Source organism: Talpa occidentalis, unplaced genomic scaffold (genome assembly GCF_014898055.3).
Source record: "Talpa occidentalis isolate TD23 unplaced genomic scaffold, MPIMG_talOcc4v2.1 talOcc4.4, whole genome shotgun sequence".
Lineage (NCBI taxonomy): Eukaryota > Metazoa > Chordata > Mammalia > Eulipotyphla > Talpidae > Talpa > Talpa occidentalis.
Window position 1 is genome coordinate 27,441,427 of NW_023604295.1, and position 14,172 is coordinate 27,455,598.

The 14,172-nt window shown below is 38.9% G+C and overlaps 1 protein-coding gene across 1 annotated transcript in view; it reads left to right on the forward strand.

Annotated features, from left to right (window-relative positions):
- The window catches only part of USP13 (ubiquitin specific peptidase 13), a 116,265-nt gene that overhangs the window by 79,652 nt on the left and 22,441 nt on the right, over positions 1-14,172 (forward strand). Inside the window, exons 14-17 of the mRNA XM_037525150.2 lie at positions 4,805-4,893; positions 7,274-7,396; positions 8,726-8,752; positions 12,583-12,726. Of these exons, the coding sequence (XP_037381047.1) occupies positions 4,805-4,893; positions 7,274-7,396; positions 8,726-8,752; positions 12,583-12,726 (383 nt within the window). The remainder of the gene's footprint in view (positions 1-4,804; positions 4,894-7,273; positions 7,397-8,725; positions 8,753-12,582; positions 12,727-14,172) is intronic.

Consider the following 14,172-nt stretch of genomic DNA (forward strand, 5'->3'; position numbering starts at 1 on the left):
GTTTGGCTCTGGGAATTCTGCTTTTTAGTCCTAGTCTTTTGACTAGGACTCAACTGTGGTTGACGTGAAGGGAAGTGAAGGCTGGAAAGAGCTACTTGTGGCTGTTTTAGAATCTCAAGTAGCAGATAAACCTAAATTATTTACTAGCTGTGTCATGCTAGCTTATGTCCCTAAGGGTTCCTCTTTATTTCAGATTATTAACTTCTCATACATTAAAAATGGGAAAGCAAGAGGAATATTTTAAATGCTAAAAAGAAGCCATGTTTTCTTAAAATAATTTTTAAAGTAGCTTCTTCCTAACCAAATATGGATGAATAGTAGTCCATTCAATTATTCTTTGCAGGGGAAGTTTTCATCCCAGGACAGCACATTTTGGTGTGTGTACATGTGTACGTGTGTGTGTGTGTGTGTGTCTTTGCAGATAATGCTTGATGAATTGTGAGTTTCACTGGAGACCCCATTAGGTAGTTAGAAATCTACATCCTGTATTAGCAGTAGAAACAATTTATTTCCCCAGCACTATTGAGATACAATTGATATAACATTTTGTAAGTTTAAGGTGTTGATTTGACTTTATTTTTTTACTTTAATTATTGACAATAAGTTGAAGAGTCTTCAGTCATTATCTCTTTCTCTTTAAGCATTGATTCTGATTTTGTATGGGGATGAGGCAGCCTAGAACTTCTGGGTGAGACATATTCTCCAGCACTGCAGAACGGAACCTTCATATCGCTTGGAAAAGATCCATCTTTAAAATGAAGCTAGGAGGCATTAGCTTTCCACAGGGACTCTGACCGCAGGGCTAGCAGTCAGGAGATCTGGATTCTTCTCCTGGGTCCCCTTCCCAGCTCATTTTTTATCCTGCAGCTGAGTCCCCACCCAGTGTTCTTATTCCACATGTAATGGAGGAATAATACTTGCTGACCTGCTTTTCTTTCAAATGCTACTAAATATTTATATGTCAGCACTCCTACTATCTAAAATCCTGTGGAGGGATTTCTTTCTCTAATCCTTAACAGCTGCTATTAAACAGGTTTATTCCTTTTTTCTGTCTTTTGCATATATACATGCTCTTACACATTTATGTACATGAAAAAATTTGATACTGGATATATTACAAATACTAGTTGAAAACTAATTCGTGGGAAAGAAAAAACAATGTTTTAGGGCAAATAAGCAGCCTTTTATTGCATCTTTATTATTGCCAAGTCATGTATTAAATATTCCTAAAAATATCATTTCATCCTCTTAGTACTACTCTGAGGTAGGTACCCTTACTCTCCCTGTTTTAAAGATGAGGCAATAAAAGGAGAAGGAATTTGCTTATAAATGGCAGACTTGGAATTCAATGAGGTGCCTTGAGTTCCAAGTTTAAACTCTTCATCCCTGTGTTATTCCTTATCATGCTTGCTTATCTTTCTATCCTTACAATCTTATATAGTCTTTTATCCTTATAAACTTATGTAACCTTTCATTCTTATTGTGTCTTACCATATTACAAATAATAATTTTGAGGAAACCAGTTCAGTGGATTCCTGAAAGGTCTTTTTCTTATTTCCAGTAATCTTGTTATATTAACTAGGGGCCTAGAACTCTTTTTGTGTTAGACTTTGGCCTTCCTGAAAGGCCAAGAAGAAGCAAAAGATGGCCTACAGATCTTGGTAGATGTTTGGTTTGTATGGGCCGAGCATAAAGACCTTCTTAAGTGGTCCTGAGCAGACAGCTTCTGGGAAGAATATTAAGTGTTTAGAAATTTCATTCGCCCAGCAAATATCATTGCTTATCTAGTGCATTCTAGGCATTGGTTTGAACAAGATCTAGTTCCTTTCCTCAAGCACCTCACAGATTAAGGGTAAACAGGGAAAGATTTTTTACTTGACCTTCATCATTTATGGAGAGAAAAACAAAGTGTGGGCTTGCAGAGCACAGGCTTTAGGTAAATGAACATCATGTGAAACCCTAGTGTAGGATTTACTGTTACGTGACCTTGGCTAAGTGACCTCACCTCCCAAAGCCCTGCTTCCTTATCTGTAGACTGAGGATAATAACAGTACTTTCTTCAGAGGTGAGGGTTGCTTTGCAGGGTGCTTTGCAGGGTGTCTTACACAACTTATTACTGTTATCTTTATCTTTTTTTTTTTTTGCCTTGAATTACACAGTTTGAGTGTGGTCGATTGTTCTATTTTCCACCTGGAAATGGAAAGGATAGAATTGTTTTTCTTTAGTTTCCAGCAACATTGGAAATATTAATGAATTCAGGGAGAGGAACAGCTCTAGCTACATATTTGAGGTTTTCATTGTTTGGCTTAATTGTAATTAGTGAACATGTGCTGAATTTTAAATAATGACAATAGATTGTGAGTAGACAGCACAGTAGTTTGGCAGGAGCAGTTCTAAGCCCTTGTATGTCTTAATTCATTTAGTTTCACCAATTCTTTGAGATGAATTTGCTGTGTGTCTTTCTAGACCTTTTTAAATGGCTTACACTCTAATTTTCTTTAATAAATACATACATTTTCCAGAAAAATTTTAATGGGGGAATTAATGTTAGAAACAAAAGGGTCAACAGTGCATAATTTATAACTTTGTTGAATTTAACTAACAGATTCAATGTTCCAATCTACTTTTAATGAATGCAAAGTATTAATTTTGAGATTGATTGGAACAAACATATATCGAGCAATTACTACATGTGTGTTTACCTTGAGACCTTATAGAGGTTACAAAGATGAATGAAGTGTATTTACCAATATAGCAAATAGAATGTAGATACCATTAACCTGTGTTAGGTACTCTCAGGTTGTATTTACCCATAACAAAGTGAGGTGTTATATTTTTAACCCCCTCCCACCACCCTCACCCTGCCCTAGTGTTCACCCTGCTTCTACCCACCCAGTGGTATTACCAGCTGACACCTCATCCAGATTCTGACCATGAACAATTGCTAGAGCTCTGGGGTTCTTGCATCACATTCTGAAAAGCACTTATTTATTGATGACTTTTGTTTGATTTCACTGTTATCTACTTTCCATATTTCAAGCTAATGTGGTAAGAGGAAGAGGTCAGAGAGATAACTTTCACATTATTTGGAAATGGAGTTTGGTGGATTTGGATTATGACTGTGCTTCAGTAAGCATGTTGTCTTACTGTTTCTTAAAAGATAGGAACCTAGTTATGGATAATCTAGCAAGCTATTATAGATAATATAACATGTAATTACCACAGAGTAGCCAGGATAAGAACAGATCTGTTACTTAGAATGATTATGCTCCTGTTTTTGTTTTTTAAAGAATTTCTTTTATTGACTGTACCTTTCTACCATCCTTGTGATGGAGAATTTGGATGCTGAGTGGTTAAATAAAGGTCAGTGCCAGACTAGAGCAGTGTCCAAGGCCTCATAAAAAAATTTCATGCTATTTATTGTTTATTGTTTCATGCTATTTATATTATTCATGATATTCATGACAAGATAATCATGCTAATTCCTGAGGTGTACATAATACATTCAGGTGTGTCAAGCAGCTTCATATCATTTCATAGTCCTGGCAGATGGATATTACTAATAAATCCACTTTATAGATGTAAAGATTGAGCTTCCGGGAGGATCAGTGATTTGCCCAGATTAGGAGTGAACTAAGTAGTATTCACAGGACCCAAATCCATGTCTTCTGACTTCTTTGGTCCAGTGCTCTGTCCCTGTGCAGTAGCTTCTCTTGTACACTAGGGGGCAGCAATGCACTTGCGTTTGTTTTCTGAATTCTGGGTTGATGCATTTCAAGGCAAGGATTTACATATAAATTAAAAAAAATAAAATTACATAAGGCTGTACCCCACCCCCCCAAAATTGGAAAAGTGGAGTTTGGGTGGTGGTGGGGTTGTGGTGTTCTAGAATCTTTCATTTTAAAAGGTAACTATAGTATCAGCTGGCTTCCTTTTTAAAATATACCTACCACACTGACATTGACACTCAAAGAGCAATGATGATAAATAAGATGATTAAGGTGGAAGGAATGAACTGGGACATGACTTCGGTGTACAAGTTGAATTGTTCGTGCATCAAATTGTCAAACCCAGGTCCAGGCAACTCCGTCTTTCAGAAAGGTTGAAGGCAATAAAGACATTGATCATATGCATTAATTTTAAAGTTTAGCTTAGATATTTAAATAGTTACCCCATAATACATACATCCATCCATACACACACACATACATATATCACACACACACACACCCTCTTGGATCCTTGTGAACAGAGATTTAGGTACTATTTATAGTATTTTAATGACGCCCTGGCATTTCCAGCAGATAACTTCAATGGAAGTTCCACTAAGCCTCCTTAGTCCAACCCTGTGCCCAAAATAGTGATTCTTGATGGAGGCTGGAGTGGTGGTATATCAGGATTGCTCAAGGAGCTTTTTGAACCCCTATGATGTACACATCATGCACATGAGCCTCCACATACCTACAGCTTTCTATACTAAATTCTTGCAAGAATCTTTTAGAGAAAACAAATGTTTGTGGTTGAAAGTACTTTTCAGAAATATAAAATGCCAGACAAAGTAAAAGTAAGCATCTTGTAACAGGCCCCAGATCATTTCCAAGGGACATCCTTCTCCTTTGTTAGGAAAGGGCAGGGCGGTGGAGCAGGAGCGGGTGGGTGTGTGTCCGCTGTGTCTGTCTGTGTGCCTCCCTCAGCCCAGCCATGGAGCTGCCAGGTATGCCTCGACAAGCTTGTGATGCTCATGAACTGTATTCATAATTCTTATTGCCTTGTTTCATTGATATAATCCCCTTGTGTTTCCCAGAACATCTCGCTTTGCCTCATTCCCTGAATACTTGGTAGTGCAGATAAAGAAGTTCACTTTTGGTCTTGACTGGGTTCCCAAAAAATTTGGTAGGTATTTTTTGCATGCTTTTGCTTGAAACATCCAATTAGTCATTTAAACAACATGGCATGTGAAAGAGCCCTTGCAGTTGGCTGTCAGAAATAGTTCCATTTCATTCTGTTTTCATTATTCCCACCTTTCTCTTTGAATCAGAGTATATTCTAAGCACCAGCCGTAACTCACCACGTGCTACCCACCCCCTTTACTAACCAGTTCTGGAATGACAAAATTCTAGGCGTGAAAATAGGATCCCACATTATCAGACAATACTTCCCCACTTTTTTTCTTTTATTTTTTTTAATTGATGTATCATTGGTTTACGTTGTTGTTATTGTTGTTTTGAGAGCATATGCATAGTCAGTGGAGCACACCCACCAGCAAAGCTCCCGCATTCTTCTTCAGTGGACCAAAGTCCATTGTTCCCAAATTTTAATGTGAACACAGATGACCTGAGATTTGGTAAAATGCAGATGTCGATTCAAAGGTCTGGGGTGGAGCCTGAGGCTCTGTATTTCTAACAAGCTTCCAGGTGATGCCAACTCTGCTGCTGCTGGTCCAAGACCACACTTTGAGGGGCAAGTAATCGACGATACACTCTTAGCATCTCTTCGCCACCGCTGAAGCGCACACGTGTTGCCAATGATGTTGACATCAGTCGTCCAGATTTTATTAATAATAAAATGAGTACAGTAATGTGCATTAAACAATCCAGAAAAGGATGTGATTTTGGTTTTATTGGGCTTTCTTTTTGCTAATTTTAAAGGCCCTCTATCATTGTAAGTTTGATTTTCCAGACAATGCATAGGAATATTTCCCCTACTGTCATGATCTCATATTAAGGTTAGGCTGCCCTCAGCAGCATGGAAGGATGAACAGTTTTACTCTCTGTGGTTTGTCAAGGTAATACCTCAGCCTTTTTGCAGTCTTTTAAAGTTTTGTTTTTGAGCACATAAGGAAACCCATTCGTCTTCGACTGGTTAACTGAGCACTTATCTGCTCATCTGAAAGGGAGGTAAAAGACAGAAAAATTGGCAGAAGTGATTTCCCAGAAACTTCCAGCACTAACAGTTTACATTGCACTTGCTTGCCAAGTGACATTACGTGGGGCTGTGACTGATTCTGCAATAGATCTTTGCTCTTCTTGAGGAGGACATTTTGTGGGCAGGGAGGTGGGCAGAGGGCAGGACACTCAACACCCAGCCTCTCCACTGTGGATCTAAGAAGTGCTTGTGTGAGAAAGCTGACTTCTAAAGGTTTTTAACTGCTTTGGAAAGAGTCTTCATTGTCCTTGAAATTTTTGTAAAAGAATAAAAATTCAGAGCAGATTTTATAGACTTGCTGAATTTAAATTAGCCCCAAAGCTTTCTTTAATAAACCTGAATTTTTCTTTTGAGGAACAATTATATTCATTTTATTGGCTAAACATTATGTTTGTTTTTGCTGCCCCTGAGATATGAATTGTTTTTTTAATTAAGCTCTGTTCTTTGGATTGTGCTTTAATATAGGATTTACCTGCCTGGCATCAGGGCTGGTTTTGGAAAAAATATTTTCAGTTTTTGTTTCTTGCCCAGAACACACATCCTGTACCAGTATTTGAACCCATTTTTCATTATTATCATATCTGAACATGTGTAGTATACTATCTATTACTATACTGCAGCTATTACACTGAAAAATTTTGTATTTGAATAAGTCACACTTGATACTCAATTAATTTCTTTAAAATGTTATTATTTATTAACTGAGGTAGAATAATAACACTACCTATCTTGACTAGGGATTGTCTAGTGTCTAACAAGGGCAGGGTTAAATGTAAATGAAAGAACTGGGCTGGTGTAAGAAATATGTGACTAGCTATCTTGGTCTTTCTTGGGTATTCCTATTTTGAATAAAAACATGGCTTTGAAAAACCCATGTCTGCTAAATGAATCTGAATAGCACATATATGATGTTCAAGGTCACGGGGGTAATAGGGAACAGTGGAGTCTGAGGCAGACTGGCATAGAAGGCTCACATTGTTTAGAAGCTGAAGGGCAGCGGTTGTAGCTATGAGCCTATGCTATAACTTTATGTTTTGCAAAATAAGTTGAAAATCTGGATTTTTAAATTCTATCCTCTGATTTAAACACTGGAATTTATTGCCAAATGGCTTTCCCTATTAATTCTAGTCCAGCGTGAAATCCTGCCACCCTCTATACTTTCTCCTGGTTCGCCATTAAAATCTGATCAGTCTCAGTGAGTCTGCTGGTCCAGGGATCTACTCCAGGGCCTAAAAAGCATACCTTAGCTCTGCCTAGACACATGCACATAGAGTTAGTGGTGCTGGTTTTAGGAGGTGATTGTGGGTTTTTAAAGAGACTAGTGAATATAATCTCTCTCATTTTGCAGATGTTTCCATTGATATGCCAGACCTACTTGATATTAGCCATCTCCGGGCCAGGGGGTTACAGCCAGGAGAGGAGGAACTTCCAGACATCAGCCCCCCCATAGTCATTCCTGATGACTCAAAAGGTACCATCTTCCCCCAGGAGAACTTGCTCTACCCTCTCCTCCTGCTCTGCTGGAACAATCGCTTTCTTCCACGCCTGTGACATCCTCTGACTGCCTTCCTATGTTGTAACTCAACATAGACATTCAGAAGTGAGACTTGGTTGCAGCAATAAACTTAAAATAGAATTGACATGAGGGGCAGATCCATCCCAAGTAGTTGAAATGGACCAGTGGAAATCCCTGGCAAGAGAGGGCAGCAAATCTCCAAAAAGTTTTTAGGTTATGTTCCTTTGCTCTCTCCTTCTTGTCTCTTTAGTGGATCTGTAGGGAAGAGAAAAGAGTGTTTTCAGCAGGCTCTTAGTTTAGGGGAGCTCTGTCATTCTTTCGAACAAAGTGAAAGGGGAAACTCAACAGTGTGTGGTAGTTTTAAAAATCTTGCCCACATCTCACCTCCCCAGCTTAGTCACTGTTTCATGAGCAAGGGAGCAGTTTAAGTTTCTCTTTCAGTCTGTGAAGGCTAAATTGCTCATTGCTCAGAATACTTAACTTTTTAGGGAAAAGGGCATGCAAACAATAGTTGCCTCGCCTTTGTGGGCTAAAGGACAATGTCCAAAAATCTTCGTTTCTTTACTAGTGCATTTATGATGGTGAAATCACGTTTGAGCTGGCTGAGTTTGCTCATCTATTTACTGTCCATCTTTCTAATAGTTTATGAGGTAAATTAACAAACAGTGACAGCAGTCTGGGCCCCTACATGGAAGGTTTTTCCATCAGTTGAGCAGGGAGTATTATTGGTGGTCATGTTCTGGTGCCTAAGGAGAGTAAGATGAATCCAGGAGGAGCAGGGTAGCATTCAAAAGAGGCATCCAGGTTCATTATTCTGTAATGCTGAACCATCTATTAAATTCTAGAGCATGGACAGGAGACAAGAAATGAGGGACATATAGGTTATTTGATACAGATGGTTCATTAAAGGGTCTAGAGAAATAAGAGATCAATACGAGCATCAGAGAAATATGGGATTGCTTATTAGCCCTGCTCCTCCTTTCTCCAATTTTCCTAACAGAAGACTTGTTCGTAATTATGGAGGTCTTAGAAATGCAGGGAGAGAAATTATTTAGTTCATTGCTCCTCGGAGCATCATGTTTTATCTGGTCTAAATGCCTGAAACCTGGTCCCACGACAACTCTGTTGTGCAGGCGGGGGTAGTCTGCATGGGGCTTGGGTGGTTGACAATAGGGTGAGCTCCAGAGGGTGGGGGCATTAGTACCCTGGGCTGACTATTTTTTTCTTTCTAAAACTGTTCATGGTGGTTTGGTCTCATTTTCTGCCCTTTTCCTTAATTTCCAGATCGCCTGATGAACCACTTGATAGACCGTAGGTATCTTTTAAAATTGTTTTCAGTGTCCCGTGATATTATTGGTCTGTCACATTATCTGTGGGAGTTCAGTAAAGGGGCAGCGATTTCTACATGTGCAGCTTTTTGCTGGGAGGAAATGCTTCTTGGTCTGCAAGTGGAGTTAGTAGCACATGTCAACCTGTGGCATGGTGCTGAGTCCCAGTTGCTTAGATGAGTGATGATGAGCATGAGAACCAACCGGCCCTGGGGTGGAGTCTTGGCTCTGCTGTTTATGATTGTGTGACCCAGAATAATTTACTTAACTTTTTTTTTAAAAGATTTATGTATTTATGCATACAAGAACTGGGGTACAGATGTTGGGAGGGTGAGAGGATCCACCAGAGACAGAGTGGGGAACAGAACAGGCAGACTGACTGAAATACGCTGCTGAGGGGAGCAGCGGGCGAGGCAGGAGAGGTCTGCTGCACCATGTGGGTATCTCCCTGGCCGGCCAGAAATCGAACCCATGCTACAGAGGCTGCAGATATCTTCACAGCATTGTGCTCAATCTGCTCGCCACCGGGAAGGCCCTACTTCACTTTTTTGAGCCTCAGTTTTCTCATGTGTGGGAAGTCGGGGAGAGTGTGGGTTAGGCGGGTGGGTATAATGATGCTACTTCTTTCCTCTCTGGCCACATGAGCAATTAGGGCACAGTGGCCATTTTTCTTACCACCACTGCTGCTGCACATTTAGTGAAGACAGATGACTGACAGGAACTGGTAGTACGGTTAATACTCTTGGAGTTATTAGTTTTATCGGATTGTTTTGTTAAGTTTGTAGTCTTTTAGTTCCTTAATCCAGCTGGAATTGATACTTGTGGTTTTCAAAAAAATCAGCTTTTTGTAGTGAATTTTTAGATATTAAGGGAGTGTTTAACACTAAACACTCTGAATCTTTGTCCACAAAGCCTTTCTGGAGGTAAACTGTTGTAAATTTTGAAGTTCCAGAGTTCCACACTGCAAGTGATTGATCACGTGGCTTAGACCTCCACATTTCCATACTTGGCTCAGTTAGGATTTGCTGGTTGCTAGAAGAAGCTGTTAGGGTAGCAGGGATCTTGGGCAAACTACTCACACTGTGAATAATTGTAATGATAATAATTGCTGTTAGTATTTTTTGAGTGGTTACATGAGTCACATTGCATTTATTATTCCATAAATTCTTTCAATGGTATATAACTTTACTGTTTATACAAAGTCCAGCTTTTCATTTGGTTATCACAATAAGGAGGCAGGCTAGGTGACGTTTTTACAGAGGATAAAACTAAGAGCCAGCAAAGTTCAGAGACCCAGAAATTGGGACCAGAACCAGGGCTAGGAGTCGAGCATACTTTTCATGTCATTTGACTTTTCCTGGCTTCTGAGAGGTGTCCTGAATACCCCTGATCCTGTGGAAGGTTGGGCCAGGGCATTGGGCTGCAGGAGGCAATGGGGGATGGAACTGACTTTGCTAGAGGAGCACTCTGCCATTTGCCAGCGTTATTGGTTAAGCCTAGGCATATAAATATATATATGCACACCTACACACACGTATATTATAGTTTTATTATCCAGATTTGCATTCTCAAACACTATAGTTTAACCGTTTTCTAATATACCTTTTAAGTCTGCTTTAAACTGTGCATTTCCATATCTTAGTCCTTTAACCTCCCAGTTTCCTATAGTTTTCTCCAAACCAGATTTCATTGATTGAATTCCTGTAGTGAAGATTAGTATGCTCCTCCATCCTTTGTATTTCTTGTAAAGTGGAGTTGGATTTAGAGGGTTAATAAGATTCAAGTTTGATTTTTTTTTGACAAAACTACTTTGTGTGTGGTATTCTATTTGTTTTCAAGAGGAACGTGATAGCTTATGTCTTTGTGTGTCTGTGTTGTATTAGTGTTCAGTGACTATACCTTGGGAGTTGAAGAATAGTGTGAACATAGTGTAAGATATTCTGGAGGCCCCACCATTGCTTTATCAGGCAAGAGAACAAAGCCACCCTCAGAGGCTCCATCCTGTTGCTTATGCAGGAATCTTAAGCCTGCTATGATATCTGCAGTTATCACCATGGGAGAAAACAGAATATCTGGGGTTAATTTATATTTGTATCCTGCCTTTCTTAGATTTTTAAAAGGAGTAACTCTGATTATTTCCTTGTAGAAACTATGGATTAACAATAGGAATCCTCTCTGGTTGCGTTTTTACTGTTATTTACTTGTGTCTGGTTAACCTTATTTTTCACAAAAATGGAATTATACATTTTCAATGCAGTATTTTATTATTTACATACATATGATTTTTTTTTTATGAAGGTACACTTCTTAAACTGAATTTTAGGGAACATTAGCATCTTAACCAGATGTTGAAAGATGTTCTGAGAAGAGTTTCATAGTTTTTTTTACTGTACGAGTCTTTATTACAGAACTTTTGAGTTTCACTATGCTAATGCATGTTGTGAATTTTTAAAAAAGATTTATTTTTATTTATTTATGCATACAAGAACTGAGGTATAGGTCAGAGGTGTGTGGGGAGGAGGGTGAGAGGATCCACCAGAGAGAGAATGGGGAACAGAACTGACAGATCTACTGAAATACACTGCTGAGGGGAGCAGCGGGTGAGTCAGGAGAGGTCTGCTGAGCCATTTGGATTAGCTCCCTGGCTGGGGATTGAACTCATGCCACAGTGGCTGGTGATAGATTGATAGCACTTTAACTCCTGTGCCACCAGGGAAGCCCACATGTTGTGAATTTTTAAGGGGAGAATAGAGAATGTAGGTTTTAAAAACTTGTTTGATCTTGGGAAGCCCTTGTCTTGTAGTTCAATAAACATCTCTCTTTGAACAGGTATAATAGAATATACTTGGGCCTCACTGTTGTCTTACATTATTGCTTTCTTAAAATTTTACATTGATGAGATAGTCTATGTATCTTCTTTTTTGTGAAGGACTTTGGTAAACACATTTTCAAAGTAATTTTGTAGAACAGATATCTCTGTTCCTAAATTCTTCTTCTAATTTCATTTTTGACAGAATTTTCAGTGGATTAAAGCCTCAGGACATGAAAAATATAAGGGATATATATTGTGCTCCTGTTGCTCTCCACCTTTGGTATAATTTGAGAGCACAGTATAGGTGTGTATGTGTTCATATATGCACACATATGTGTATGTATGCATATAAACATGTATGTGTACAGATATATGTATATGCCTACAAACACATACACAGACATATGCACACATCTATATCAATTATCTCTGTTACTTTGAAAAGAAAACAAAGTTCTGTCTATACCAAGTTGACTTATAAATTGATCCTTTTAATATCTTAGGTTTATACAATTAAAAAACACATTTTTTTCTTCTATACTGAACATTTGGGCTCTCTGTTCACCATAACAGAATGTTTCCTTTGATTACTGATATATACCCCAAGGCCAGCTGTAATTTTCTGTGGGGTTTAAGGAATAGACTCTTTGGCCTGTAGATAGTGCTTTACTCAACATTCAGTCATGGGAGAGGCTGTTATAAGTCTGAGAGGCTGAAATGGTTGTGGGAATACACTAGATCTTTCTGTATGAAATTAGAGAATTATTTTTTTAGTGCTTAGATTTTGAGGTAATTGCCATGATGCCTATTTAGGCCAAAGAGATAAATCCAGTTCGAATAGCTGAATACTTGAGTGACTTAAAAGAAAGTTAAATCACCATCTGCACACTGAAAAAATTGCAGTTTCTTTGATAGCAAGTGGGTAAGGGTGTGAAAAGGAGCTGAGACAAGAAGAGGGTGAGTTTGTGTTTTACGTAAGAACATCCTACTGTGCTCTGCAGCATCGGACATTGACGAATCATCAGTGATGCAGCTGGCCGAGATGGGTTTCCCTCTGGAAGCGTGTCGGAAGGCCGTGTACTTTACTGGAAATATGGGAGCTGAGGTGGCCTTCAACTGGATCATTGTTCACATGGAAGAGCCAGGTAGGTTGTTGGAAAACTGAATGGCTTTGGAATCTGACATGATCTCAAGTGATGCTGTACCTCGGTCTTCCATGCCCTGTGGTTGTGTTTCAGAAAATGAATTTTCAGATCATAATCTACTATGGTGGTGGGGGAACTTTGCCTGTGTAGCAAAGCCATAATCCTTCCTTCTTCCTCTTTTTAATAAAGAACAATTTTATTGAGATATAATTTCACCTTTAAAAATGTTTAATTCACTGTCAAAACTACCACTGGAAAGGTGTGGGTATGCTTCTAGCTGACAGATGATGAGGTTTTGAAATAGAAACATGTGCATGAAGAAATGGGACTGTTTAGCTTTTCCTTTAATCTACTTTATTGAGATAGAATTCACATCATAAAATTAACCCATTAAAAGTATATTTAATTGGTTTTTAGTAAATTTGCTTTGATGGGGAGAGTGATGTGATAACATACATCTGAGGAGGTGTGAACCTATACCCCTAAATTATATACAGTGTCGTAAACCAGTGTTACCTCAATAAAGAAAAAACAAACAAAAAACTTGCATAGTTGGGCAACTATCATCACTATCTAATTTGTTAACATTTTTGTCCCCCTAAAAGAAATCCTGTATGCATTGACAATGACTTCCTGTTTTCCTGCTCTCCCAAGCCTTTGGCAGCTGCTTATCTGATTTTGACTCTATGGATTTGTCTATTTTTTTTTTTTAAGATTTATTTATTTATACAAGCACTGGGTACAGTCAGAGGCGTGGGAGGGTGAGAGAATTCACCAGAGCCAGAGCGGAGAGTAGAGCAGGCAGACTGACGAAGTACACTGCTGAGGGGAGCAGTGGGCGGCAGGAGAGGTCTACGCGCCATGTGGGACCCTCGCCCAGAGGCTGGGGATCGAACTGGTGCTGCAGAGGCTGCGGGCAGCTTCGCAACCCAGCGTTCAACCGCTGCGCCACCGGGGAGGCCCTGATTTGTCTATTTTGGGTTATGTACTTTGAGATCGTTTTGTGTCTGGGTTCTATCACTTAGCATGGTGTTTTCAAGATCCATTTATATTGTAGCATGTATCAGTACTTTTTAGCCTCAATAGGCAACATGCATAAAAGGCAATATGCAATAATATTATTGATGGACATTTAGGTTGTTTCCACTTTTTTTGCCTAATATGAATAATGCTGTTATAAAAGTTTTCATATGTAAAATTTTTGTGTATAAATATTTCTCTTGAGTGAAATTGCTGTGTTACATGTTTACAAGTTTAACTTTTCTGAGGAACTGCCAGTGCTTTTCAATGGTGTCTGTAGCACTTTACATTTCCACCAGCCAGTGGAAGAGGCCTCCAATTTCTACACATCCTTATGAACCCTTGTTGTTAGTGTTTTTATTATACCCATTTCAGTGGGTGTGAAGATATATAAATGCTTATTGGCTATTTGTATATATTTGCAGA